Raw genomic sequence first — 26,358 nt, forward strand, 5'->3', positions numbered from 1 at the left:
GAAAAGGGTTTCACAAGGTGACAGCAGTGCAGAGCAGAAGTCCTTCAGCGGGTCACCAGCGATTCCTCGGTCCAGCCTCTTGTTTGCAGGATACTTGGCTCCTGTATTCCTTCGTTCGTGAGAACTCAGGAGATCGACATGGTAGTGGTGTTTCCAGCCCCCTCTTATCCACGGTTCCCTTCGCGCCAAAACGGAGGGGACCCAATGGGAGATCCGCTCATCAACACTCACACCATTCGTGGACCAATCACGGACCACGGTGGTCCCAGGCATTCACACCACCCTAGACTCTCTGGCACCCAGGATGTGTATTGGGACCAGACATCCCAGCCCACATCCTGGAGGCACACACAAGACATGTAGAAGCCCGCGAAAGCATCCGTGTTTCGCGGGAAAGTACATGCCCAAATAAGGAAGGCCCCGGGTCGGCTCGACCTGGGGAAGGTGAAGGGAGCAAGACGGTCAGCGGACAGGACAAAGGAGCCTCGTGGTCTGGCCATTTTGGGAGCCAGGCCACCATTTTGGGTTAAGCGCGGAAAACGATCGCTGCCACCATTCCCGTCCCTGAGTCACTTGCACCGATCAGATACAATCCTAAACGAGTATCTAGGGCCTGTAGAAGGCTAGAGACCCAAGAGAGCTGAAACTTAGCTTACAGTGCCCTCTTGTGTCATGTTGCACGAAAGCCTCAACATGATAAAAGAAACTACGGGAAACAGCGTTCCCCGGTACTGACTGTCTTAAGGGCATGTCAGTTTCCCCATAAGAAAGGAGCGAAAGCCCAGAGGAGTGCGGCAGAAGGTTGCACTTCTCTGGCAAAGTCAAGAACAAGGTGAAAAACAACAGCAAAAAGTTTAGGGGTTGCCACATGGAAGGAAAATTACCTACAATTACGAAATCTTTCCTAACACTCGCCCCTCCCAGACTATGGACAGGGGGAACTAATCCACCCCTGGATGAGTCTCTTGTTCAGGTCGGTTAAACATTCTGGACAACCCATCAGCATTGCTATGTTGGACACCTGGCCTATGCTCAATAGTGAAGTCGAAGCCTTGTAGACTTATGGACCACCTAAGCAACTTTGGATTCTCCCCCTTCATGTTCATTAGCCACTTTAAAGGCTTATGGTCAGTTTGCACAGCGAAGTGGGTCCCATAGAGGTAGGGCCTCAGCTTCCTTAGGGCCCACACAACAGAGAAACATTCTTTCTCTACCGTGGACCATCTGAGCTCTCTGTCCTTAAGCTGGCGGCTAATAAAACCAATAGGGTGTTCCTTACCCTTCTCATCTACTTGTGATAGTACAGCTCCTATCCCAGTGTCAGAGGCGTCAGTCTGCACGATAAAAGGTCTTTGATAATCAGGGGCCCTGAGGACAGGGGCCTGGCACAAGGAGTCTTTTAAGCCATTGAAGGCCTTCTCACACTCGTCGGTCCAAGTTACCTTCTTGGGTTTCTTCGGAGTTGTGAGGGCAGTCAGAGGGACAGCCATGGTGCCATAGTCTGCCACAAAATTGCGGTAATACCACGTGAGTCCTAAGAAGGCTCTCACTTGGGTTTGCGTAGTGGGGGTAGGCCAGTCTTGTACTGCTTGTACTTTACTGGGAAGAGGCTGTCTCCTCCCTCCACCTACTTCATGTCCAAGGTAAACCACTGAGCCTTGTCCATTTTGGTGAGGGGCCACTCGGACACCCTCAAAAGAGCTATCTGAAGGACTGCTTTGGAACAGGTCGGGGAGAGGTTCAGACTCCTCTTCCTCAACGTCTGAAGCCAGTAGCAGTGCTGCGATTTCGACGCTTGGGACGAAAGCCTTCAGCCTATTCACGTGAAACACTTTGGGAGCCTGTCCAGGCCTTCCAAGGTCCACTGAATAGTTAACCTCACCCAGGGGCTCCACCACTGGGTAAGGGCCTGACCAGTTGTCCTGTAAAGCTCGAGGCCTTATGGGATTCATGATCAGGACTTGCTGACCAAGTGTAAAGTTGATGAGGGAAGCTTTCTGGTCGTACCAATGTTTCACCAGCGCTTGCCCTGCCTTCAATTTATCACTAGCCAAGCCAATTAGAAGTACCATCCGTTTTCTGAGCCCTAGCACATAATCAACTACATTGGTAGTAACAGGGGGAGTGGGCATCTCCCATCCCTCCTTGACGATGGCTAAGGGTCCCCGTACGGGATGACCGAACAGAAGTTCGAAGGGGCTGAAGCCAACACCCTCCTGTGGTACCTCTCAGTAGGCAAACAGTAAGCATGAAACAAGAAGATCCCATTTTCTTCTCTGAGGCTCCTCCAGAGCCCCAATCACGCTCTTTAACGTCCTGTTAAAACGTCCCCCCAGACCATTGGTCTGGGGGTGGTATGCAGAAGAGAACTTGTAGGTGACCCCACATTCTTTCCACATAGCCTGCATATACTTCGACATGAAGTTGCTGCCATGATGCGACACAACTTCTTTAGGGAAGCCAACCCTAGTGAATATGCCAAGTAAAGCTTTTGCAACTGACTTGGCAGTTACAGTTTTCAATGGGATGGCCTCAGGATATCTGGTTGCATGGTCGACCAGCAACAGGATAAACCTATTGCCCGAGGATGTTTGCGGGTCAAGGGGACCAACGATGTCGATCCCTACCCTTTCAAATGGTACCCCCACAACTGGGAGCGGTACCAACGGAGCTTGGATTGTCACGCCAACCTTACCAGACAACTGGCAGGAGGCACAACTCCTGCAGTGACTTTCTACTTGCACCCCCATCTTGGGCCAGTAGAAGTGCATGGATAACCTTTGCTTAGTCCTCTTCATACCAAGGTGACCAGCAAGGGGAACTTCATGCGCCAACTGCAGGAGGAAGGGCCTAACAGCAAGGGGAACCACCAACCTCCTATGGTCACCTTCTGTAGACTCTGTGGGCTCACTATACAGGAGTCCACCTTCCCAATAAATCCTATGCGTCCCAGGAGGTTCACCCTCAAGCTAGGAGCAGGCCTGTCTCCTTAGGCCTTCCAGAGATGGGCACTCACGTTGGCCTTTACTGAATTCGTCCCTATCAGGACCTCCTTCAACTAACAAGTCTTTTAGTTCAGGATGATCGTTGGGGTCAAATACTTCGCCACCTCCTCGTCAGGCCCGGGCGATTGACCAACTTCCTCCACCGCAGTGGTAGGCGAGCTCGGGGGAATATTCTCTTTCCCTCGTCTTGACTTGTCGACTCCTTTCGCCTTGGGTTTCCCCTTCGGCTGGGGCGGCGTATTGGTCTTGGCCAATGCTGCCCGTGCTTGAGACCGTGTGTAGGGTCTTTCGGCAGTGTCTCCTACGAGCCCTAAAGCTCTGAGATCATTACCTAACAAGACCTTTCCCGGGACGTTTCTCTGAATGCTCACTGGAATCCTGACTGCTGTACCATTTAAAGTAAGATTTACAGGTATTACTGGGAACATACGGAGTGGGCCGTCAGCCAACTTAGTGGGCATCAGAGTAGCTCTGGCAACTTCCTCTGAGTCTACCAAGGTAGAATCCACTACAGTGCGACTGCACCCACTATCCCTAAGAGCTGGAGTATCTACTCCATTGATCAGCACACTGTCTTTAAAGTAGTGCTTGGTATTTGTAACGCTCACCTGATTCCCGCAGAGGCGCCGGTCTTGACTGGGTGAATGCCGTATCTTCAAAGGTGATGTGTAACACACGGTTGGCTCTTTGGGCTGGACCTCTGTACACTGTATGTCAGACTCGAAGAGTAAGATGTCTGCAGATAGAAAATATGGGATTAATGAACTGGGGTTATTGGGTGCCTCTCTCCTCTTCCCTTTCTCTTCTCCTGTAGAACCCCAAAGGTTAACGCCCTCACCTTAGGTAAGTAAACGCCGAGCTCTCCATCTGCCTCGGGGCAGGGTGCTGTAACCAGTTTCTTCACTGGATAAGGGTGCAGGCCTCTTGACCTCAGAGGACTGCTGTCCGTCGTTAACTGCACGAACGGTAAGTTCTGGGCACTTCAAATGTCTTAAAAGTCTTTTGTAATGATATCTCTTGTTTTGCAGGTTTCCGGCGATGGCGGATGGCGGGCTGATGAGAGTTGAGGATCGAACCCGCGTGAGGAATAGAAGCGCCTGGAAGCACGTAAGTAAGCGCTTGTAGCCTGCTTCACGATGCGCACTAACTGTCCCTTTTATCTTGCAGGTACAAGTTCGGAGCTTTAGAGAAGCTGAAGGGTACTGGAATACCCACTGGATTCGGCGTGGGAAGGAGTAATGGCACGTGAGTAATAAAGTTGCCCAATGTCTTTAAACGCACCTTCTTTTGTCTTTCAGATGAGGGATGCAGCGCCGAAGGCCTCCGGAGCGTGCAAAGAGCTGGTAAGCTTTTGTCTTTCAGATGCCGGAATGCAGTGCGAAGACCTCCGGAGCATGCGAAGAGTAGGTAAGCCTTTGTCTTTCAGATGCCGGAATGCAGCGCGAGGCGTTGGTGACAGCCGATGGACCAGGTAAGAGATGCGCTGCCACTGAAGACCGTAGTGCTAACCTGTTCTTTCTTTGTCTTTACAGGTGCTGCTGAAGACTGGATTCCAGGATGTTAAGCCTTTGTTCCCTTAGGCCCAGGATCAGAAGCAGAAGACACGATGAGCGTTCTGCTGAAGAGAATGCAGAATAACACAAAGCAAGATTCATCCATCGGGTGTGGTTTAAATAGCCTCCTGTAGTGCTTAGGTGTCTCCTTCCACAGCCACGCCTAGGTAAGAAAAGAGTTCCTGCTTTCCAGAAGAGTTCCAGTGTTCTGAACCTAGGGAGTGGCTCCTGCCCCACCCAACAGGAAAGGTAGTCCCAAACAGAAGAGGATCAGGGGTTCAACTGGCAGGTAAGTAAGCAGCATGGTCTGCTGCAGGTAAATCCACCCAAGCATTATGAGCCCGGCGCTTCCAGCGCTGGGACTGGGCATCTTTATGAGCCTGGTGCCACTGGCGCCAGGACAGGGTCCAAAAGGTCCCAATTGGGACTGGCTGGCACTCGGAACCGGGGTTATGGGTCTGCTTCCAAGGGAGTCGGGCAGGTCCTGATCTTTTGGAAGCAGAGATCATGACAGCACCCCCCCTCAAGGCCCCTCCCAAACCGGGCTTCTCCGGGGTTTTGGGCTTGTTAGGAAATGTTCGATGAAATCTTTTGATTAGACGAGGCGCGTGGACATATTCTGCAGGTTCCCAGGATCTTTCTTGGGGACCGTAGCCTTTCCAGTCAATCAGGTAAAATAGTTTAGATTTGGAGATCTTGGAATCCAGGATGCTTTTGACTTCAAACTCGAGTTCTCCATCAACTAGAATAGGTTTTGGAGATGTAGTTAGTCGGGTTTGAGGTTGCACGGGTTTTAATAGAGAGACGTGGAAGACCGGATGTATCTTCATGTGAGGGGGCAAGTCCAACTTGACCGCTACTGGATTTACTATGGTAGTGATGGAATAGGGACCAAGGTATCTTGGGTTGAATTTGCGTGGTCCTTTTAGAGGTAGATATTTGGTGGATAACCAGACTTGATCTCCTACTTGATATTGGGGGGCTTCCTTCCGAAGTTGGTCTGCTCCTTTCTTGTATTGTTCTTTAGCCCTTTCAAGGTGAGAAACGGCTTCCTTAAGGGCTTGGGTGATTGTAGAATGCAGGTGGTCTACTGCTGGTGTTCCAAGATCTTGGAGTGGATCCAACTCCGAGGTTCGAGGGTGACTACCGTATAAAAGAAAAAACGGGGTCTTCCCAGTTCCCGAGTGGACAGAGTTATTGTAGGCATATTCGGCTATCCAAAGGATATCTTTCCAAGTTTTTTCAGTTTGTTGTAGCATGCAGCGCAAATACTGTTCCAGAGTTTGATTGGTCCTCTCGGTTTGTCCGTCGGTTTGAGGGTGGTGGCTGGTCGAAAGTCTCACATCAATTTGAGCCGACCGACAGCAACTTCGCCAAAAATGAGAAATAAATTGACTACCTCGATCCGAAATTAGAACTGAAGGAAAACCGTGCAGTCGGACGATGTTTTCGAGAAATTCTCGGGCCAGAGTTGCTGCTGTTGGTAAGCCTTTGAGTGGAATGAAATGCGCCATCTTGGAGAATAGGTCCACGATTACTAGGATCGTATTGTATCCGGAGCATGGAGGTAGATCGGTGATGAAGTCCATAGAAAGCGTATGCCAAGGGCGAGGCGGGATGTCAATAGGGCGTAAGAGGCCGGCTGGTTTTTCCTTTTGACTCTTGTTTTGGGCGCATACTCCACAGGACATTATAAAGTCTCTGATATCTTTTTTCCAAGACGGCCACCAGAAGTAGCGCTTGATCTTTTCCGAGGTCTTGGTCATACCGGGATGTCCTTCCATTAAAGAATCGTGATAACAAGAGATTACCTTTTTCTGTAAATCTGTGCTGGGCAGGTATAACCGTTCTTGGAAATATAATAGGTTGTCCTTCACCGTAAAGTCCTTTCCCTGCAGATGCCAATTCTGTATGTCTGCTGGAGTTACCAGTAGCCTGGCTTTATCCTTAACTTCCTCTATGGATTGTGTGGCGATTACACCTAGAATTCTTTGTTCGGGAATGATAGGTACAGGTTTAGGATTGATCAAATGTTCTTCCACTCCCATCCGAGAAAGGGCATCAGCTTTACCGTTTTTTGTACCAGGTCGATAGGTAATTATGAAGTCAAACTCGGCAAAGAATAGTGCCCAACGGAGTTGCCTAGAGGATTGAGCTTTTGCGGTTTTCAAATATTGCATGTTTCGGTGATCTGTAATCACAGTAACCGTATGTCGGGCCCCCAGAAGATAATGCCGCCAAGCCTTAAAGGCGGACTTGATAGCTAGAAGTTCCTTATCAGTAATAGTGTAATTGATTTCAGGAGGCGAGAATTTGCGGGACCAAAATGCCACGGGATGCAACTGATTGGTTACTGGGTCCTTTTGTGATAGAACTGCCCCCATGGCAAGGCTCGAAGCATCAGTTTCAACGATGTAGGGGAGTTCTGGGCGAGGATGTTTTAAGATCGGTGCAGAGATAAATCTAGTCTTCAAATTCTGGAAAGCTTGTTCCGCCTCGGTAGACCATTCAAAATGTTTGTTTTTCTTTAACAAGGCGGTGATGGGCTGGACTATTCGAGAGAATTCGGGGATAAACCTGCGGTAAAAGTTAGCGAAGCCTAACATGCTTTGAACACCTTTTACGGAGGATGGCGATGGCCATTTGAGAATTGCATCGACCTTCTTTGAATCCATACGCACTCCGCTAGGTGATAATATGAATCCCAAGAATTCAACTTCAGTCACGTTGAAAACACATTTTTCCAACTTAGCGAAAAGTTCGTGTTGACGCAATCTCTCGAGGACCATTTTCATGTGTTTCCGATGTTCAGTTTCCGATGAAGAATAAACGAGGATGTCGTCAATGTAAACAACAACACACACATCTATGAGCTCTCTGAGGACATCGTTCATAAAATATTGAAAGGCGGCCGGGGCATTGCAAAGTCCGAAGGGCATGACCTGATATTCAAATAGCCCATACTTGGTGCGGAAGGCCGTCTTCCATTCATCGCCCTCTTTTACTCGTACCAAGTGGTAGGCTCCTCTAAGATCCAGCTTTGTATATATGCATGCTTTTCTGACTTGGTCCAGGAGTTCAGGGATCAAAGGTAACGGATATCTATTCTTAACGGTGATCTGGTTCAGGGCGCGATAATCTATACAAGTTCTAAGGTCCCCTTCTTTTTTTGGAACGAAGAACAAAGCTGAGGAAGCAGGGGACTTGGAAGGACGAATAAACCCATTCACTAGGTATTGATCCAGGTATTGTCGGAGGTGAAGATTCTCAGGCTCGGTGAAGGCATAAATTCTACTACAAGGAGGAGTAGATCCAGGTATCAGGTCTATCTGGCAGTCATAAGACCTATGAGGAGGTAGAGAGTTAGCCTGATCCTTCCGGAAAACATCTTGGAATTCTAGGTATTCAGGAGGTAACTGGGGAGCCTCCGAGGAAATTGCTGCCAGTGCAACACCAGGTCGAGGGTGACAAGTAGAGACACATTCTGGAAACTGAACCGTTCTTGCTCGCCAATCGATCTGAGGATTGTGCTTCTCTAACCAAGGAATTCCTAGAATAATCTGGAACTGAGGGGCCTTGATCACATCGAACACGATCTTCTCATGGTGTCCATCTTGACTTACTAGCGTCACTTCTTGGGTGGTATGCGTTACGGGTCCGGAGGCTATCTCCGTACCATCCACCGTAGTAATGACGTCCTTTACAGCCTTTGGACAAAGAGTCAGATTCATCCTCAAAACCATTTCATGATCCACATAATTGCCGATGGCTCCGCTGTCGACGTAAGCTTCAATCGCATGTAATCGATCCGGATGTTCAGGGCTAATGAGGACCATAGGTATCACGAAATGCGAGGTCACTGAACTGGTTTTAACGCTCGGCAAGAGGACCTCTATTCTTGTCGGGCGAGGTCTTTTCCCTGCTCAGAGTTTGTGACCCTGGTAACTGCAGCTCCTACTGCCTTCTTGGCTGGTTTCACCGGACAGTCTCGAAGAAAGTGCCCCGAGTTTCCGCAATAGAGGCATAGTTGCAGCTGTTTTCTCCTTTCCCGCTCCTTTTGTGTTAGTGGTCCTTTCAGGCCCCCTATTTGCATGGGTTCCCCGGAGTCTACTCCTTTGGTAGGAGTTGGTGGTTTGGAAAATGCTCGAGCATCAAACTTGGAATGATCGGCCTTCCTGTTCTGCAGTCTGTGGTCAATTTTAACGACTAAGTCAATATAGTCCGAACAGTCTTGCGGGGGATTCACTACTTGGGCTAACACATCTTTGAGCTCTCCACGTAGACCTCTATAAAACAGCGTAATCCTTTTGTCCTCAGGCCATCGAGTTTCCACTATCAGTCTGTTGAAAGACGCAATATAAGCCAAAAGGTCTTGATTACCCTGTCGCAATGAAAGGAGCTCATTGTCCAAGGCCTGCCCCTGTGAATGTCTTGCAAACAGTTTTTCCATACTGAGCTGAAAAGCTTGAAAATCATGGAGAACCGGATCATCTTGATTAACTAGAGGGATCGACCAGTCTGCCGCATTGCCACTAAGGTACGAAAGCACGAAAGCTACCTTAGCTTGATCAGTTGGAAAGGCTGCTGGCCGACATAAGAAGTGCAACGGCACTGATTAATAAATACTGCAAACCTCTTTGGGTCACCAGAAAATCGTTCGGGCGGAGCCAGAGGTACATTCCCAGGTAGGTTGATCTGCACTGGGTTCGTAGAGGATGTTGAAGGAAGATTTGCCCCTGATGCGGGTAACGGAGTTTGTCCGGCTTGTGACTGTAGCAATTGTCTAGCGAGATCGTCTGTTCGCTCCTTGGAAATAATCAGTTCCCTTCTTAGAGCATTCGTTTCCTGACGGGCTGCATGCACTTCTGCTCTTAGTTCCTCAAGTAACTGGGCTAGCTGGTCGGTATCCGAGGTTTCCATAGCGCCTGGGTGGGAGTTTTGCGGTAGGCTTTGTGTTCTGTAATGCTCACCTGATTCCCGCAGAGGCGCCGGTCTTGACTGGGTGAATGCCGTATCTTCAAAGGTGATGTGTAACACACGGTTGGCTCTTTGGGCTGGACCTCTGTACACTGTATGTCTGACTCGAAGAGTAAGATGTCTGCAGATAGAAAATATGGGATTAATGAACTGGGGTTAATGGGTGCCTCTCTCCTCTTCCCTTTCTCTTCTCCTGTAGAACCCCAAAGGTTAACGCCCTCACCTTAGGTAAGTAAACGCCGAGCTCTCCATCTGCCTCGGGGCAGGGTGCCGTAACCAGTTTCTTCACTGGATAAGGGTGCAGGCCTCTTGACCTCAGAGGACTGCTGTCCGTCGTTAACTGCACGAACGGTAAGTTCTGGGCACTTCAAATGTCTTAAAAGTCTTTTGTAATGATATCTCTTGTTTTGCAGGGTTCCGGCGATGGCGGATGGCGGGCTGATGAGAGTTGAGGATCGAACCCGCGTGAGGAATAGAAGCGCCTGGAAGCACGTAAGTAAGCGCTTGTAGCCTGCTTCACGATGCGCACTAACTGTCCCTTTTATCTTGCAGGTACAAGTTCGGAGCTTTAGAGAAGCTGAAGGGTACTGGAATACCCACTGGATTCGGCGTGGGAAGGAGTAATGGCACGTGAGTAATAAAGTTGCCCAATGTCTTTAAACGCACCTTCTTTTGTCTTTCAGATGCGGGATGCAGCGCCGAAGGCCTCCGGAGCGTGCGAAGAGCTGGTAAGCTTTTGTCTTTCAGATGCCGGAATGCAGTGCGAAGACCTCCGGAGCATGCGAAGAGTAGGTAAGCCTTTGTCTTTCAGATGCCGGAATGCAGCCCGAGGCGTTGGTGACAGCCGATGGACCAGGTAAGAGATGCGCTGCCACTGAAGACTGTAGTGCTAACCTGTTCTTTCTTTGTCTTTACAGGTGCTGCTGAATACTGGATTCCAGGATAGTAAGCCTTTGTTCCCTTAGGCCCAGGATCAGAAGCAGAAGACACGATGAGCGTTCTGCTGCAGAGAATGCAGAATAACACAAAGCAAGATTCATCCATCGGGTGTGGTTTAAATAGCCTCCTGTAGTGCTTAGGTGTCTCCTTCCACAGCCACGCCTAGGTAAGAAAAGAGTTCCTGCTTTCCAGAAGAGTTCCAGTGTTCTGAACCTAGGGAGTGGCTCCTGCCCCACCCAACAGGAAAAGTAGTCCCAAATAGAAGAGGATCAGGGGTTCAACTGGCAGGTAAGTAAGCAGCATGGTCTGCTGCAGGTAAGTCCACCCAAGCATTATGAGCCCGGCGCTTCCAGCGCTGGGACTGGGCATCTTTATGAGCCTGGTGCCACTGGCGTCAGGACAGGGTCCAAAAGGTCCCAATTGGGACTGGCTGGCACTCGGAACCGGGGTTATGGGTCTGCTTCCAAGGGAGTCGGGCAGGTCCTGATCTTTTGGAAGCAGAGATCATGACAGCATTATCCGGAATCCTAGCATAAGCCTCTGCGACTTTAGGCTCCCAGGAACCCAGGGAAACTAAAACTACCTCAGCCTCTATCCCGCTGGGAAATGAGTCTGAGGAGAAGGATGCTCCTGTAATCTCTTCTTCCTCGTAGGAGGAGAAGGCCAGATTAGCGGAGTGGACCCCCTTTACATAGGGAGGCTTATTGTAACCAGAGTTCTGTTTCGGAGGCGGACCTCCACTACCCTGTGAGTTCTCTTGTGTCTTACCCTTATTTTTCTTTTTGTGGCCCTTATGAGAAGAAGATTTATCAGATTCTCCACCCTCCTTATCTTTGGACTTTTTCCCTTCCTCCTGCTTACCAGGATGAGTTTTGTCCTTATGGGACACTCCATGTGACACCCATAAGTCTGCTGCAATGGCCAGCTTCTTAGGATCTATCTCCTTCGAATCGGCCAAATGCTGCTTAAGGAAGAAGATGCAAAAATGTGTTCCAGCATGACAAGACTTAGCATGCGTTCAAAGGTAGAAACCTTATAACCTTTGACCCAGCCAGTTAAGTTTTTCAAGGATTCAGTGACATAAGATACCCAAGTACCACCTTCCTTTTTCTTATACTCTCTGAAACATTTCAAATATTGGGCCGGAATCTTCCCAAACTTTAAAATGAGAGTTTGCTTTAACATTGCGTAATCAGCTCGCTCAGCCTTCGACATTTCCATAATAGCACTACAGCCAGAATGGGGCAGTCTGCTGAGTAACCAGCCAATCTTATCAGCATTGTCAACTTGTTGAACTTCGCATGCATACTCAAACGTATTCAGCCAGTCCATAATGTCATTCCTTTCCTCATACACACTGAGCAGATCTTTCGGAAACCGTGGATGAGAGGTGGCCCCAGACCCATGTCCAGGACCCTTGGACCCATTTGCAAACTGAAGCTTGGCCAGTTCCAACTGGTGATCCCTGTCTTTTTGTTTTTCTGCCTGTTCGATTTTTAGTTTGGCTATGCTGAATTCAAGCTCCTGCTGCCTCAACCGCAGCTCTTGCTTCTTGAATTCAAGCATAGCCTCCCCATCAGCACTGGCAGAGGAAACATTAGACATCTCGTCCTCCCTGTCCTCGTGGTCGCGAAGGATCAGTGCAGCGGCAGAACCGTCGGTTCTACCAGTGAGAGCAGCCCCACCACCTTCCGCACTGTCCTCAGAAGTTATAGCGTCAAGCTGCGCTTCTTGCCACGCCACGATTCTTTGGATCATTTCCAATTTCGTGCCTTGAGAGGAAACACCTCTCTCCGCACACATCTTTTTCAGTGTTTCTGATTTCGAAGCATTTAAAGTTAAAAAGGTATTTGTTTCCATACTGTTAGATAGGACTATGGCCTTTTTAAAGTTATACTACAACAATTCACTACGTGTCCTGGTTGGAATAACCTGAAATGCCTTAGTTCGTGCGCAACACTGGATACCTTCAGTCGTATCCCACCGCTGTACACCAATTTGTTAAGACGGATTTCTGAACTCTGTCCTGGTGGCGCAGAAGTTCAGAAGGCCAACCTAATTACTTGGAACAGGGTAACCTCTGGACGAGCCAGACCAATCAAGGTAGCGATCGCGGCGGTCAAGACTAGATCTCAAGAGGGGTGAGGGTGACTGAAAGCCCGCAATGAGCACACAAAGCAAGATCACTTACAAACTACTCCAAACAGTTGTTATATTAAAAATATATACACATTTATTTCAAGGCCTTTAAAACAATGACCGTAGCGAGAAAATCACAATATAACGATATTAAACCAACACATACCATACCAATACAATATATATACAAATACGACAGTCTCAAGCGTTAGATGCACGAAATGGGTAGTCCACCTAAAAGGGAAGGAAGACAGGCAGTGCGAAATAATGCTTAGACCCAGTTCGCCTTCAGAGGCACCTAACTAGATGGAAGTCCGAGCCCTGCGAAGAGTGGAGTCTTGTGCTCAAAAGTACCTGCACACGCTGGTGCCAACGGGCAAAAGGAGAAGCTCTTCGAGGGAAATCAGGCAGTTAGTTTAGTGCACAAAAGAAGAACAACAAGTTCCGCGACTCAAGCGCAGCCTCCACAGTGGGCAGAAGCAGAGCGCGAGTACGGAAAAGGGTGCTGTTTTACACAGCGGGGAAAAGCAATGGGCTCCTGCAGGAGGGCGACCAGATCCTAGCTATGCTACTCACCGGTCCCCGATGCAAGCAGACCCAGGCTTCTCCGCGTCAGTTTCAGCAGCTGGCAGGTTCAGAAGAGCAGGGAACGCCTCGTCGTTGTGTTGAGTAAAAAGACGTCCCAATCGAAGAAACCCGCACAGTTTGTTACCACAGCAGGGCAACGGAGCGGTCGTGTGTATCTGAGCCAAATGTACACTACTCACTTCCGACCTGGGAACGCCAAGTGTACGAAGCGCGTGAGAGTGACCAGGACTCGAAATACTACACAACCTGGCGGCGGTTACAGAGCAAGACTCCCGTGTAAGCTGGTCAGTCAGCTGGATGGCCCAGAGACGCTTCCGAAGACTTACTGGCAAGAGATGATGAAGATGCCGAGAATAGCTGTTCCCGCTATTCCAAGGGACGAAGCACCAGTACAGGCCTTCTGGTTCGATCAAAGGTGAAAAGGGTTTCACAAGGCGACAGCAGTGCAGAGCAGAAGTCCTTCAGCGGGTCACCAGCGATTCCTCGGTCCAGCCTCTTGTTTGCAGGATACTTGGCTCCTGTATTCCTTCGTTCGTGAGAACTCAGGAGATCGACATGGTAGTGGTGTTTCCAGCCCCCTCTTATCCACGGTTCCCTTCGCGCCAAAACGGAGGGGACCCAATGGGAGATCCGCTCATCAACACTCACACCATTCGTGGACCAATCACGGACCACGGTGGTCCCAGGCATTCACACCACCCTAGACTCTCTGGCACCCAGGATGTGTATTGGGACCAGACATCCCAGCCCACATCCTGGAGGCACACACAAGACATGTAGAAGCCCGCGAAAGCATCCGTGTTTCGCGGGAAAGTACATGCCCAAATAAGGAAGACCCCGGGTCGGCTCGACCTGGGGAAGGTGAAGGGAGCAAGACGGTCAGCGGACAGGACAAAGGAGCCTCGTGGTCTGGCCATTTTGGGAGCCAGGCCACCATTTTGGGTTAAGCGCGGAAAACGCGCTTAGAACGCCAAAAGGAGCTCAAAACACAAGAAAACGATCGCTGCCACCATTCCCGTCCCTGAATCACTTGCACCGATCAGATACAATCCTAAACGAGTATCTAGGGCCTGTAGAAGGCTAGAGACCCAAGAGAGCTGTAACTTAGCTTACAGTGCCCTCTTGTGTCATGTTGCACGAAAGCTGCAACATGATAAAAGAAACTACGGGAAACAGCGTTCCCCGGTACTGACTGTCTTAAGGGCATGTCAGTTTCCCCATAAGAAAGGAGCGAAAGCCCAGAGGAGTGCGGCAGAAGGCTGCACTTCTCTGGCAAAGTCAAGAACAAGGTGAAAAACAACAGCAAAAAGTTTAGGGGTTGCCACATGGAAGGAAAATTACCTACAATTACGAAATCTTTCCTAACAGCCCCCTCTACCTCCGCGCTCTTCTCCTTCTCAATGTTATCAATGGTCCCTGGCCTGGCTGGGATCTACCACCAGGATCTGGACTATAGCCCCCTCTCCCTCCGCACTCTTCTCCTTCTCAATGTTATCAATGGTCACTGGTCTGGCTGGGATCTACCACCAGGATCTGGACTATAGCCCCCTCTCCCTCCGCGCTCTTCTTCTTCTCAATGTTATCAGTGGTCCCTGGCCTGGCCGGGATCTACCACCAGGATCTGGACTATAGCCCCCTTTCCCTCCGCACTCTTCTCCTTCTCAATGTTATCAATGGTCTCTGGCCTGGATGGGTTCTACCACCAGGATCTGGACTATAGCCGCCTCTCCCTCCGCACTCTTCTCCTTCTCAATGTTATCAATGGTCTCTGGCCTGGCCGGGATCTACATTACAGCCCCCAGCAAGCTCTTTATACTAAACCCTCCCATGTGTGTAAGCTGTTTTAGGCACTTGGCGTGCTGGCTCAGCCTCCTGCCACACTCTCTCTAATAGCCCACCTGCTCTCTGAAGTGAGGCCGGGTGCCTTTCATTTCTGGCATCCTTCTGGCTTTCTTTCTACTGTGCTCCAGGGTTCACATGACTCAATAATGGCAGGGATTGGCTGGGCCCTTTCCTCCTTATCTTGGAGTTGTCCTATTGGCCAGTGCTTCATTGGCCACCACTTGTTCATATGTTTCCCTGCTATTTCCCATTGGATTTGGGTGTTGAATGCTTTCTAATGGTCAATGAATTGTCCATGGGTTTGACTGATCAATATTCATCTATCCAAGGGCAATAATATATCGTCCACCATCTTGGAATCATGCAATTGTAACATGATGGCTTGGCATTCCCTTGCAATGGCTCCTTGTGCCGCGGGTAACTGCGTTTTCTTACTACTCTATTCCCCGTGTGGCTCTTTTCTGTCACGTGTTTGCAGGCACTTGCTTCTCCCAGAACTGACTGCGCTCTGCCCTAGGACTGCTCCACATTTGCACTGCATGCAGACTGTTCCTGGTCTGTGACGTGATCCACGTACCACGTCCGAGGAGAGTGGTATGCTTGCTGGATCTACCGTGCCTCCTACACCGCCCTTCTCATGTTGTGGGGTAATTAGACTCTACCCCTAGTAGAATCAACCCTTGTGCTCTCCATATACAGGTAAAATATGGGACTAAATGTTTTAGGATGTGCTCTGTGGTATTAGCATGGAGCAGAAAATTCTATGGGATAACGGGCGCCATAAGCAACTATGACTGGTATATGTAAAGGCCAAGAGGTTCCCTTATATCTATGCCTATCCAACAGGAAGAGCGGTCTGGGCCCAGAGGTCGGAGAGGTCATCTGGTAGATTTGAAAATTGACGCAATATTCTTTGCAGTCATGGTAAAAGCCAAGCCAGAAAACCCTACAGAGTACATGATCTTGGATGGTGAATCAGAGACTTCTAACACATCAGGTATACATTTAAGTTCCCAAATCTTTTGATCTATACGATCCCCCTTCTGGGCTGTATAAGGATAGATTCCATGGTTACTTGGCAGGACCATGCCATCCACCCAATAGTTCCCTTTTATCACAGCCTCCGCCCGCATGTCAATACTGTGGATAGACCATTGGTCTGGATTTGGACACAATTCAGTGTAAGTTCCTCAAGGTTCCAGGATTTTAAAGATTGATTCAATTGAAAGTGGTTTCTTCCTGAGGCAATAAGGGCTTTTCTGAACAATAGCCAGCCACTTATGGGGCTGTCCAGTAGGGAAGGTTGCCTCCAGTGACAAGTGGACTAGCTTTAGAGGAGTAGGTGGGTTTCTGGGTAAGAACCATGGGTCAGGCTTTGTGTATCCCGCTCAGACACCATTTTGGAAAGTCTAAAGATATAACAGAAACTCTAGGCGCAAGAGTTCAACGCCTTTATTTTCCTTGTGGGAAGGACTAAAGGAATTCCCATAGGACTGCAGGGAAACCAACCTTAACACAAAAGGGAAACTCGCTAGTAAAGGTGGCAACATGGGGGGCATAAAACATGGGAGCAAGGCATATTCTAAAACCCTAATGTTCTCCGGCAAAAGGCCATTTCCCTAGTCTTATCAGCAATGTCAAATGTTATTCACACCCTTGAGTGTCCTTTGCTTCACTCGCAGTCTTATGTACCCAGCACATTTATATCTTGGTTTCTTTCTTCTGCTCCTGGACTTCTCCACGTGTGCACTGCATGGACGAGACTGCCGCTTGTCCTCGGGTGGGCCCACTGGACATGTCTGAGTGGAGTGGCATGCTTTCTCGAACTATTGTGCATCCTGCACCTTGCTTCCCATGTTGGGGTACAATGGTTCAGTGTCCCCGATTAACATTCCTCCCCAGGCACGATACTACCATCCCCATCCTCAGAGAGATGCACTGACTACCCCTTACAGCACGCATTACGTTCCAGACAGCAGGCATCACCTACAAAGCGGTCACAACCAAACCACCACTCTACCTGCCCGATAACCTTGCCATCTCCAAAGGCCAATGCACAACCAGAAGCAACATTATCACCAGGCTGGAAATGAAGAACAACAAGAGAGAAACATGGGCTTTTCCTGCTACACAACATGTATCTGGTACAAGTTACCAATGCAGATAAGATGGCCTCCTCCATCCTACACTTCAGGAAGGACCTGATACGTTTACTCTTCGAAGAACATCTTGCTATTTGCTGATCACTGCACTCAACCCTGCAAATCCCCACAAGAGCTTTCCCCCTCCCCTACTGTCTCTACCCATTCAGGCTCTTCTGACACACCCACGCCCTTCCTGTAACCCCATAGGGGTATCCCCTATGTCCCTCTGTTGATTCCCTGCTAGAATGGTTCTTTAAAATTCCATATGCACAATTTCACTTGTGCTATGGGGACCATTAGTAGTTCTTGTACAACACAGTTCCCTGTGGGTAATAAGGTAAGGGTTTCTCTAAAATAATGGATGTGAGGGTCTGGAAAGAGGATCTGGGTGGACGCTGGTGTACCATCTCGAGACTTATCATCGTGAAGTGGGATGTGAGCTACCACATCCCTCTTCATGACCCCCACCCCACAAAGAGACTTTTTCAGAACAGTGAATACATGCTGGTTACAGAGAAATCCTCTTATAGACTTGGAAAGATCGGGTATGTAGCTAAACGTTTAATGTGCTCTCCTTTAGCATGGTATGCAAATTGCATTGGACTTTCTCCTGTGTCCTACGACAATAGTCCTCTGAAATGTAACATTTTTGTCCCCATCATTCTTTTTCAAATGTTCCTGTTAGGTATAATCCAGCCCCAAACCTTCCTAGGAAGGCGTTGGGTTTGCTCACATTGCCTTCTCCCTAGGTCCAAATTGCGTGCAGGGTTATACTAAACCAATTTAAAGGTGCCACTGGCAGAAAGAAGAGAGAACCCGCCTTTGAAGCCCAGACCACCAATCAAAGAGAGGCTTAAACAAGTCAAAGGACATATACCTGGGCCAGTGTGCTGATTGGAGAGTGCAGATAAGGCTGCACCCCATCCTACGCTGAACTAGTGCTTTGATTGAACAGAGAAGTCATGTGTTGCTGTAATAATTAGGCTCTTTTCCCCCAAAGATTTGTGGGAAGGGTAGTCTGTGCTTGTATCCCTATTCATGCTGCTTTCAGTTAGCAAGAAAATTGAACAGCATGAAAGAAGCCTCTGGTCTTGTCAAAGGAACAAGTAGTGCATGTAAACACATATTATTGAAACACAAACTTTGTATCTAAGAAACCTACTTAATAACCTCAGTTCATTCTGTGAATGTAATTAATGTTTGTTCGGTATTTATCCATCTTAAAAACAGGCCTAAATGTGTTTTCTGAACCATTCAATACTATGGTCATTCTATCAATAATTCAAGCACATAAGGTGCCACCTCTTTGCCATTTTTCATATGGAATAATTATTTCCTATTCCATCTATTGCAGAAGGATATTCACATATTGGGGAGCAAATTTACCCCCCATTGTAATTTCTATGCTTAGTTTATAAACCCTACTTTGAAATCCATATAAAGTATTTGTTAACACTAAATACATATAGAGTAAGAGAATCTAGGAATTAAATTATGTACTTTTATTTGTACCTAATGTTAATTTCGACTTTGCTAAAAAAAAAAAAAAGATGTATACAATTTATTGGACTTGTGACCAGAAAAAAATAAGCTCAACCATGGGAATAGAGCTCAGGACTCTTCTTAGTGCTGTTGTAGGATAGTGTGATTATATTTCTTCAGCACAGGGGTGTTAATAGCATAACTTACTAAGTTGGGTGCCTATTGTATAGATGTGTGTGTAACCTGCAGGCCACAGGGTTGAATCTCAGCAGGGTCGAGTCTGAATTTCATCCTTCTGAAGTCAAGGAAATGGGGACTTTTTAGTTGGGTACATAGGATGTGTATTATTATACTGCCTTTATATTGTGGTGTATTATAGAAATGTTCGATTCTATTAATAAGAATTTTGATAACATGATGTTTCTTATGCATTGATACGAGAAATGGCATACGTATATGTACATACTTCTCGACTATCAGTGAAACGCTTGCAGAGGGTACGGTGGCTTTGTATTCTCGTGTTGGCAGAATGTCTTTTGTTTAACGGTCAGTAAGAGGGACCTTTCTTGTTGCCACAGTGGTGCCGCATGAGGATTCTGGAACGCATAGAATGGCGTGCCGAGACTGAGCCGTTCTTTGTTTCTGAGGTAGATATCTAGACTTATCCTTAAATAAAATATGAATAGGATGATGTCTTTAAAAGCTTGACCGGCTTTCCACAGATGTCTGCTCACATCTAGGCCAGTCCGCTGTCAGCAGCATTGAGACTCTTACAGAGGTAGGCAGGTCTCTAAGGAAACTTTGTTGACCAACGTGCCAGGAGAGGCTTGGACGGCCCAGTGTGGTCTGCAAAGTTTGACCGGTGACTGTGTCTGTCCCAAATGTACTTGCCTGGCTTTCTTGGCAGTGATCCGTTGAGAAACTTCTCCCGCTCCTTATCGCCCAGTCCACCTCTAAACTACTAGCATGAAGCAGAACCCCAAAATAAAAAGTGGACCCTCATTTCCCCTTGCATGTCCTATTGGAGATGCCCCCTCTGCTACTCCTCCCAGAGAATTTCCTTTTATTTGGGCCCACAAGGAGAAACACTATTAAAAAAGCAAAAACCTCTGTGGCAGGAATTACCTTGAGCTAATTCCCAAAATGCAGAACTGCTTATTATGAATCAGAACGTCCTGACCTGATCGTAACCTTCCTGTGCTCTGTGAGAGACCATCCAACCAGATGCCCACCAGGAGCCCGTCCCCGGCCCACCCACCTACATTAGATCTAGTAGGAATGGGCTATTATGGGCGTAAGAACAAATCTAAAATTCCCATCTCATAACCCAAATTCCCACCTACAGGGTTGTGCTAATGTGTCTCCAGTTATGGAGGCGCTTCAACTATATCCTCCCGTCCTTGACAAAAGAACAGTTTTAAAGAAATTAAAAATGTTTATTTTAGGGATCATTTATGTTGTCATGTTATGTTATGTATATATTGAAAGTACAGCGGTACACCCAAAGGGCGCCATGCCTCTGAGATAGATATCACAAAACGGGCACAACTTCTGCAAATTTAAACTCAGCAGAGTGTGGCATTCATGTGGGAAAATAAATGTATTATGTCTGAATTTCAGGTGGTCTGTGAAAGATCTCAGATGTTGGGCCATGGTGTCCAGAATTTGGCAGTCTGTACAGAAAAGGGATCTGTAGACGGCCCATCAGGCAAAGGTTTACAAGAACATATGAAATGGCATTGTTTAGTATCCCGTAGGATTGCTCTGAGGGCATGGGACCAGTGTTTCAAGGGTGTTTAATTATCAGGCTGTGGAGATAGGAAAATACCACACACTGCCAAAAATGAAGGTTTTGTGAGGAGGGCCAAGCTTTTAAAGGATTTGTCTGCTGTAAACTATTGTATGCCATAACCACGTATTTTAGATAAGAGCTAACATGTTAAGTCATAGCCTTAATAGCACAAGGCTATGGCTATGGGGGGGTGGGGCGATCAACTTGCATTGGAAATCACATGCTGCTGTCCATTTTTTGCGGAACCTAGTACATGCCTCATACCAGCCTCTCCTTTTTCTTTTCCAGAAAACCGGATCGCCTCCTAAGCGCTTAGCCTCCCAGACAGCCTTCATTTCCTGGATCGAGTCTTTTTCCCGCCAGCCGCGCTCCCTGAAGCACCTGAGCCGCCTTGCCATCCGGGCCGCCATGGGGCACCAGCGGCTACGGTCCGTTAAGACGTTCAACCTGCCACTGTCCTTGAAGGGTTACCTGATGTTTGAGGACCTAGTGCTGCAGGACACACCCTAGCAGTCCATGATCTGGGCTTGGACACCCAGGATCTTGCCTGCTGCCTTACACATTTGGACAGGAACATTACCGCCATCATCAGAAACCAGAGGCCTCAGTATGTAGAGAGGAAAGACTATTTTGGAGCCTGATGGTGCTGGACTTCCACATGAGTTGCGTAAGAAGCCATACGTACTGTGAGTTTGGGAACCGCACTTTAGAGTTAGGGCGACCTCGAACGAAGCATGGAGGACACTTGAAGGTGTGTAGACTGTGTGTAGGGTGAACGTGTAGCCAGTAGAAGTGGTGTTGTTCAGTGGTAACACAGAAGAAGGACCCATCTACAATGTACGCCACTCGTAGTCATTGATCATACAGGTAAATCCACCGGCACCCTAGGAACCTTCTCAATGGGCAGCAGTGCAACTAAGCACTTTCTTCAGAAGGAGCCACCAGTTTCGAAGGGATGGAGGTCTGACTTCTGATCTTGGGGAGATCCCATATGCCAGTCCATTGGATGGCCCATGTTGTCATCCCTGGAATTATCGAGTGGCGGGCAGGCATGTAGAGGAATAGGGAGACTTATGAAGCCAGAACCTATGAAAGGAGAGAGTGAGATAAGACTCAATACATATCAGGCTGAAATGTCTGTCACCACGCGCTGGCCTGGAAGAATATATCCCGCTTTCCCCAGCCATCCGTTCCGCGATCTAGATGTTCCTTTGCACTTTCATGATGGTGGGCGCTGGCTCTGTGTCTTGCTCAGCAAACTTCATTGTAGTCCAGAACTGACCACCCACCATAGATGGGCATTGCCAGCCCCGTCCTACCAACCCACTTCGGACAGTCGCATCCTGTGCCTATGCGTGTTTGCTGCAGTCCACTGTGAATGTTAAATTGCTTTGGCCCATGTCACGGTCTTGGATTCTCGGTTGCTGTGAAGATTTTTTTTTATGATTCATTTTTAAATAAAAGCTGATGCTTGGATTGTAAGATGTCACTTAGATTTGATGGTTTGTCCCAACCAGGTAAGGCTATGGCTTAAAATGGAGGGGAGATGATGGAGCGCCATAGGAGTGGGCCTGCACAGCTCTGTCCCTGGCGTGTTTACTTGTGTTTTGACAGTCGGTGGATCACAGCTCCCCTGCCGCACATACACCAGAGGGTTGCAGGTGTGCTACTCCATTCCTCTAGAGGTCTGCCCTAGGCAACCGCTCTCCAATAAGAAGAGGATTGCCCTGGGAACCAAAGGCACAGCAGCTGCTATGTACAACCACCTGAGGTACCAGGCATCTTTTCCATCCTCTCACATACAAAGTGACAGGCAGAGAGCAAAATGGGAGTCTTTTTAAAATTAATTTGATTGAATATCTGTGCCACCTGTGTACATCAAGTGTATGTCATGAGTGAAACTGAGAGGAAACAGAGCAAAAATAAAATAAAAACCATGCTTCAAATAAGATAGCTTGGTGTGTTGCTGCACCATCTACAGAGATCTGTGTTCAACATCCGGGTTACAGGTTTGGACCCTGCTGCTGATGACTCTGCCTTTCATCCAGACAAAGTCAATACAATGAGGACCTTTGAGTTTATTAACAATAGCAACTAGTGATGTTAATTGTCATTATGTTTACTGAAATGTCATTGTGTTAAGTTTATGGTCATCTTATATTTCACTATGTTATTTATATCATGCCATTTCATGACATGCAATAGCATGGTATGTTATTGTTACGTCATGTCATATACCGGTTTCTCGTGTTGTCATGTTATGGTAATTGGGACTGGCCAGGCCATCTCATAGTTATGTCACGTCATAATTAGCTACATTAGGAAGAGCGGTGGAAGCAGGGAGGAAGAGAGGGTGGGTAGGTGGCCGCAGCAAACATCCTGGCGGAGGGGTTTGGGGCGACCTCTTGTCTTGGTGGGAGGAATGGGGAAAGATGTGGAAGTGGTCTCCACCCAAGAAGGTGAGGTGCTGCTGTGTACAAGGGGGAGGGCCACCTGGCAGAGGCTCAGAGCACCTACCAGCCTGAGGGAGGGAGGGGGCCACAGCAAGTGGTGGATCTTCCTTCCTGCACGAGGGTGTCGAGGAAGCGATAGAGGAGTAGCCTGCTCCTGCCATGGTGGGGGCGGAGGGGAGCCAAGCACAATAGGGCCCCCCGGGACTGGCAACCTCCACTCTTAAAAAGCCCACATGGTCATCCAGGGCGTGGGAGCATGTTGCCCTGCCGAAAGACTTGACGGACAGGGAGAGGAGGCTGGGACCTTCTGCACTGTGCATGGCTGCGCAATGAAGTTTAACTGGGGGCAAGTGCCCCACAAATGGAAGAGTGCCATGCGGGACTGTGCCAGCGGCACAAAAAGGTGCACACGCCCTCTGTTACCACATAGGCTGCTGGTGACCATTCAGCCAACACCAACCCCTACCAGCACTGGTGATGAGTGAGATTGCCCTAGCAGAGCCAGGTTACAGCACAGCGGTGACAAAGGGCACGCCATGCCATAACCCCTACAGCCGTCAAGCCTGCACAATGGGTGCCAGTGCCACAGGCAACTGTGACCGGTGGCAGGCCCCTGCTTCCAGCTCTGCCCCAACAAACAGAGGGGGGCTGTGAGCCACCGGTAGTGCCCATCCATGGCAGGACCACCTGGTCTACATAATGAGGCTTGGAGGAACCTACTGCTTTTATTATGGATAGTCCATTTGCTGGGGGAGCTGGATTGCGTACAACTTGCGGTGGCATATGGAGCTGCCACACCCTTCCCTCCTGCATGCTGTTGTACAACAAGTAAGGAATGAGACTGCTATGAGGGAGGGGCGGGCCTCAAAGGGAAACTCTCCCCTCAGGAGAAGGACATTGGTCAGGGGCAGCGATGCAAAACCTTAGGAAATGGCCAACGCCTTTTGTGAAAGATCCTGAGAACCTTTGTGGGTGGATTTGCCATGTGGGAGAAACCTTAGGGGGTAGCCGGGCCTTGTCAAAGAACCTGAGAATCTTGGTTATCACTGCGCCCTGTGAAACAAAGGGACAACCTTAGAGGGTAGCTGTGCCCTGTGGGAGAGCCCAAGAACTTTGCTGGCTGGCTGTGCCTTGTGGGAGAGCCCAAGGACCTTGGTGGATGACTGTGCCTTGTGGGAGAGCCCAAGACCTTGGTGGCTGGCTGTGCCCTGTGGGAGAGCCCAAGAACTTTGCTGGCTGGCTGTGCCTTGTGGGAGAGCCCAAGAACCTTGGTGGATGACTGTGCCTTGTGGGAGAGCCCAAGGACCATGGTGGATGACTGTGCCTTGTGGGAGAGCCCAAGAACCTCTGTGGCTGGCTGTGCCCTGTGGGAGAGCCCAAGAACCTTGGTGGATGACTGTGCCTTGTGGGAGAGCCCAAGAACCTTGGTGGATGACTGTGCCTTGTGGGAGAGCCCAAGGACCTTGGTGGATGACTGTGCCTTGTGGGAGAGCCCAAGAACCTCGGTGGCTGGCTGTGCCCTCTGGGAGAGCCCAAGAACCTTGGTGGATGACTGTGCCTTGTGGGAGTGCCCAAGAACCTTGGTGGCTGGCTGTGCCCTCTGGGAGAGCCCAGGAACCTTGGTGGATGACTGTGCCTTGTGGGAGAGCCCAAGAACCTCGGTGGATGACTGTGCCCTGTGGGAGAGCCCAAGAACCTTGGTGGATGACTGTGCCTTGTGGGAGAGCCCAAGAACCTCGGTGGATGACTGTGCCTTGTGGGAGAGCCCAAGAACCTTGGTGGATGACTGTGCCTTGTGGGAGAGCCCAATCACCTCGGTGGCTGGCTGTGCCCTGTGGGAGAGCCCAAGAACCTTGGTGGATGACTGTGCCTTGTGGGAGAGCCCAAGAACCTCGGTGGATGACTGTGCCCTGTGGGAGAGTCCAAGAACCTTGGTGGATGACTGTGCCTTGTGGGAGAGCCCAAGAACCTTGGTGGATGACTGTGCCTTGTGGGAGAGCCCAAGAACGTCGGTGGATGACTGTGCCTTGTGGGAGAGCCCAAGAACCTCGGTGGATGACTGTGCCTTGTGGGAGAGCCCAATAACCTCGGTGGCTGGCTGTGCCCTATGGGAGAGCCCAAGAACCTTGGTGGATGACTGTGCCTTGTGGGAGAGCCCAAGAACCTCGGTGGCTGGCTGTGCCTTGTGGGAGAGCCCAAGAACCTCGGTGGATGGCTGTGCCTTGTGGGAGAGCCCAAGAACCTCGGTGGCTGGCTCTGCCTTGTGGGAGAGCCCAAGAACCTCAGTGGATGGCTGTGCCTTGTGGGAGAGCCCAAGAACCTCGGTGGCTGGCTGTGCCTTGTGGTAGAGCCCAAGAACCTCGGTGGCTGGCTGTGCCTTGTGGGAGAGCCCAAGAACCTCGGTGGATGGCTGTGCCTTGTGGGAGAGCCCAAGAACCTCGGTGGCTGGCTCTGCCTTGTGGGAGAGCCCAAGAACCTCGGTGGCTGGCTGTGCCTTGTGGTAGAACTTGGGAACATTTGACAAGTGGCATGATCATGAGGCAAAGCAACGATCATTACACACACTATAATCAGCAGGCATGTGTGAGACAGCAGGGCCTCTCAGTCACATTTACTACTACAACTCTCCATTTCCCCAATACACTCCACATGGATAGAACCCAGCTCTACCTATCAGGGTCTGACATGTACCGGTTAACAGGCCATAGCCATCAACTGATCTGGTTTGTTGACTCTTGGTAGATGCCGTTCCATAGTTTTGCACTATAAATTGACTTTATTTTATAAAAGACCATTTTTCAACATGCAGCACTGTTAGGTTTCGCCTGCGGCTATATAAAATAGCTCGAGCTGCATTAAACATTCTCTCAAACTCCACAAGAGTTGCAAGAGGCAGCTTAGCGATTCCACAGTACATCACACAAATACCACTAGCCAGATAGACTGTTTGCTGTCGCAATACTGTAAGGATGTGATTTGAGGTATTTATATGGCGCGCTGGATGAAATTAATCGTATCTAGGTGTAGGTGCCCCACACTATGTAATGAGATCAGGGGGACAGCTCAATTACAACGGCGTCGAACAATAACCAAACACCGAGGCGACTCCTACGTTTTGATTACTTAAATAGGTAGGTTTATAGGGCTTTACGAAACTGAAGGAGAGATTTTAGTGCACAAATCTCCAGTGGAGTTCTGTTCTATGGTTTAGGCCCTGCGTGTGGGTTGGTGTCTACTACTTCTCTACACCAAGTATGAAGCAGCATACGTTTTTTATCTTGGAGGCGAAGGTCAGTTCCAAGCCAACAAAAACAGGGTGGGGAGGACTCCTCTTTAGAGTCGAGGAGACGTTTGGCCACAAACAGGGCTACTTTGGTTTTACTTGCATTCATTTGAAGTCAGTTGGAAGACATCCAATCGCTGACTTGAGCAAGACACTGTTTG

The 26,358-nt window shown here is 49.0% G+C and overlaps 1 protein-coding gene across 2 annotated transcripts in view; it reads left to right on the forward strand.

Annotated features, from left to right (window-relative positions):
• LOC138566188 (ankyrin repeat domain-containing protein 23-like) overlaps positions 1 to 21,950 on the forward strand; it is a 120,693-nt gene extending 98,743 nt beyond the window's left edge. For both annotated transcript variants that reach the window (XM_069643231.1, XM_069643230.1), the window contains exon 5: positions 20,750 to 21,950. In XM_069643231.1, the coding sequence (XP_069499332.1) occupies positions 20,750 to 20,971 (222 nt within the window). In that variant the 3' untranslated portion in view covers positions 20,972 to 21,950. The remainder of the gene's footprint in view (positions 1 to 20,749) is intronic.
• Positions 21,951 to 26,358: the final 4,408 nt, after the last annotated feature.

The sequence above is a fragment of the Ambystoma mexicanum genome, chromosome 2p, assembly GCF_040938575.1.
Source record: "Ambystoma mexicanum isolate Mex_15411 chromosome 2p, UKY_AmexF1_1, whole genome shotgun sequence".
In the NCBI taxonomy this organism is placed as follows: Eukaryota; Metazoa; Chordata; class Amphibia; order Caudata; family Ambystomatidae; genus Ambystoma; species Ambystoma mexicanum.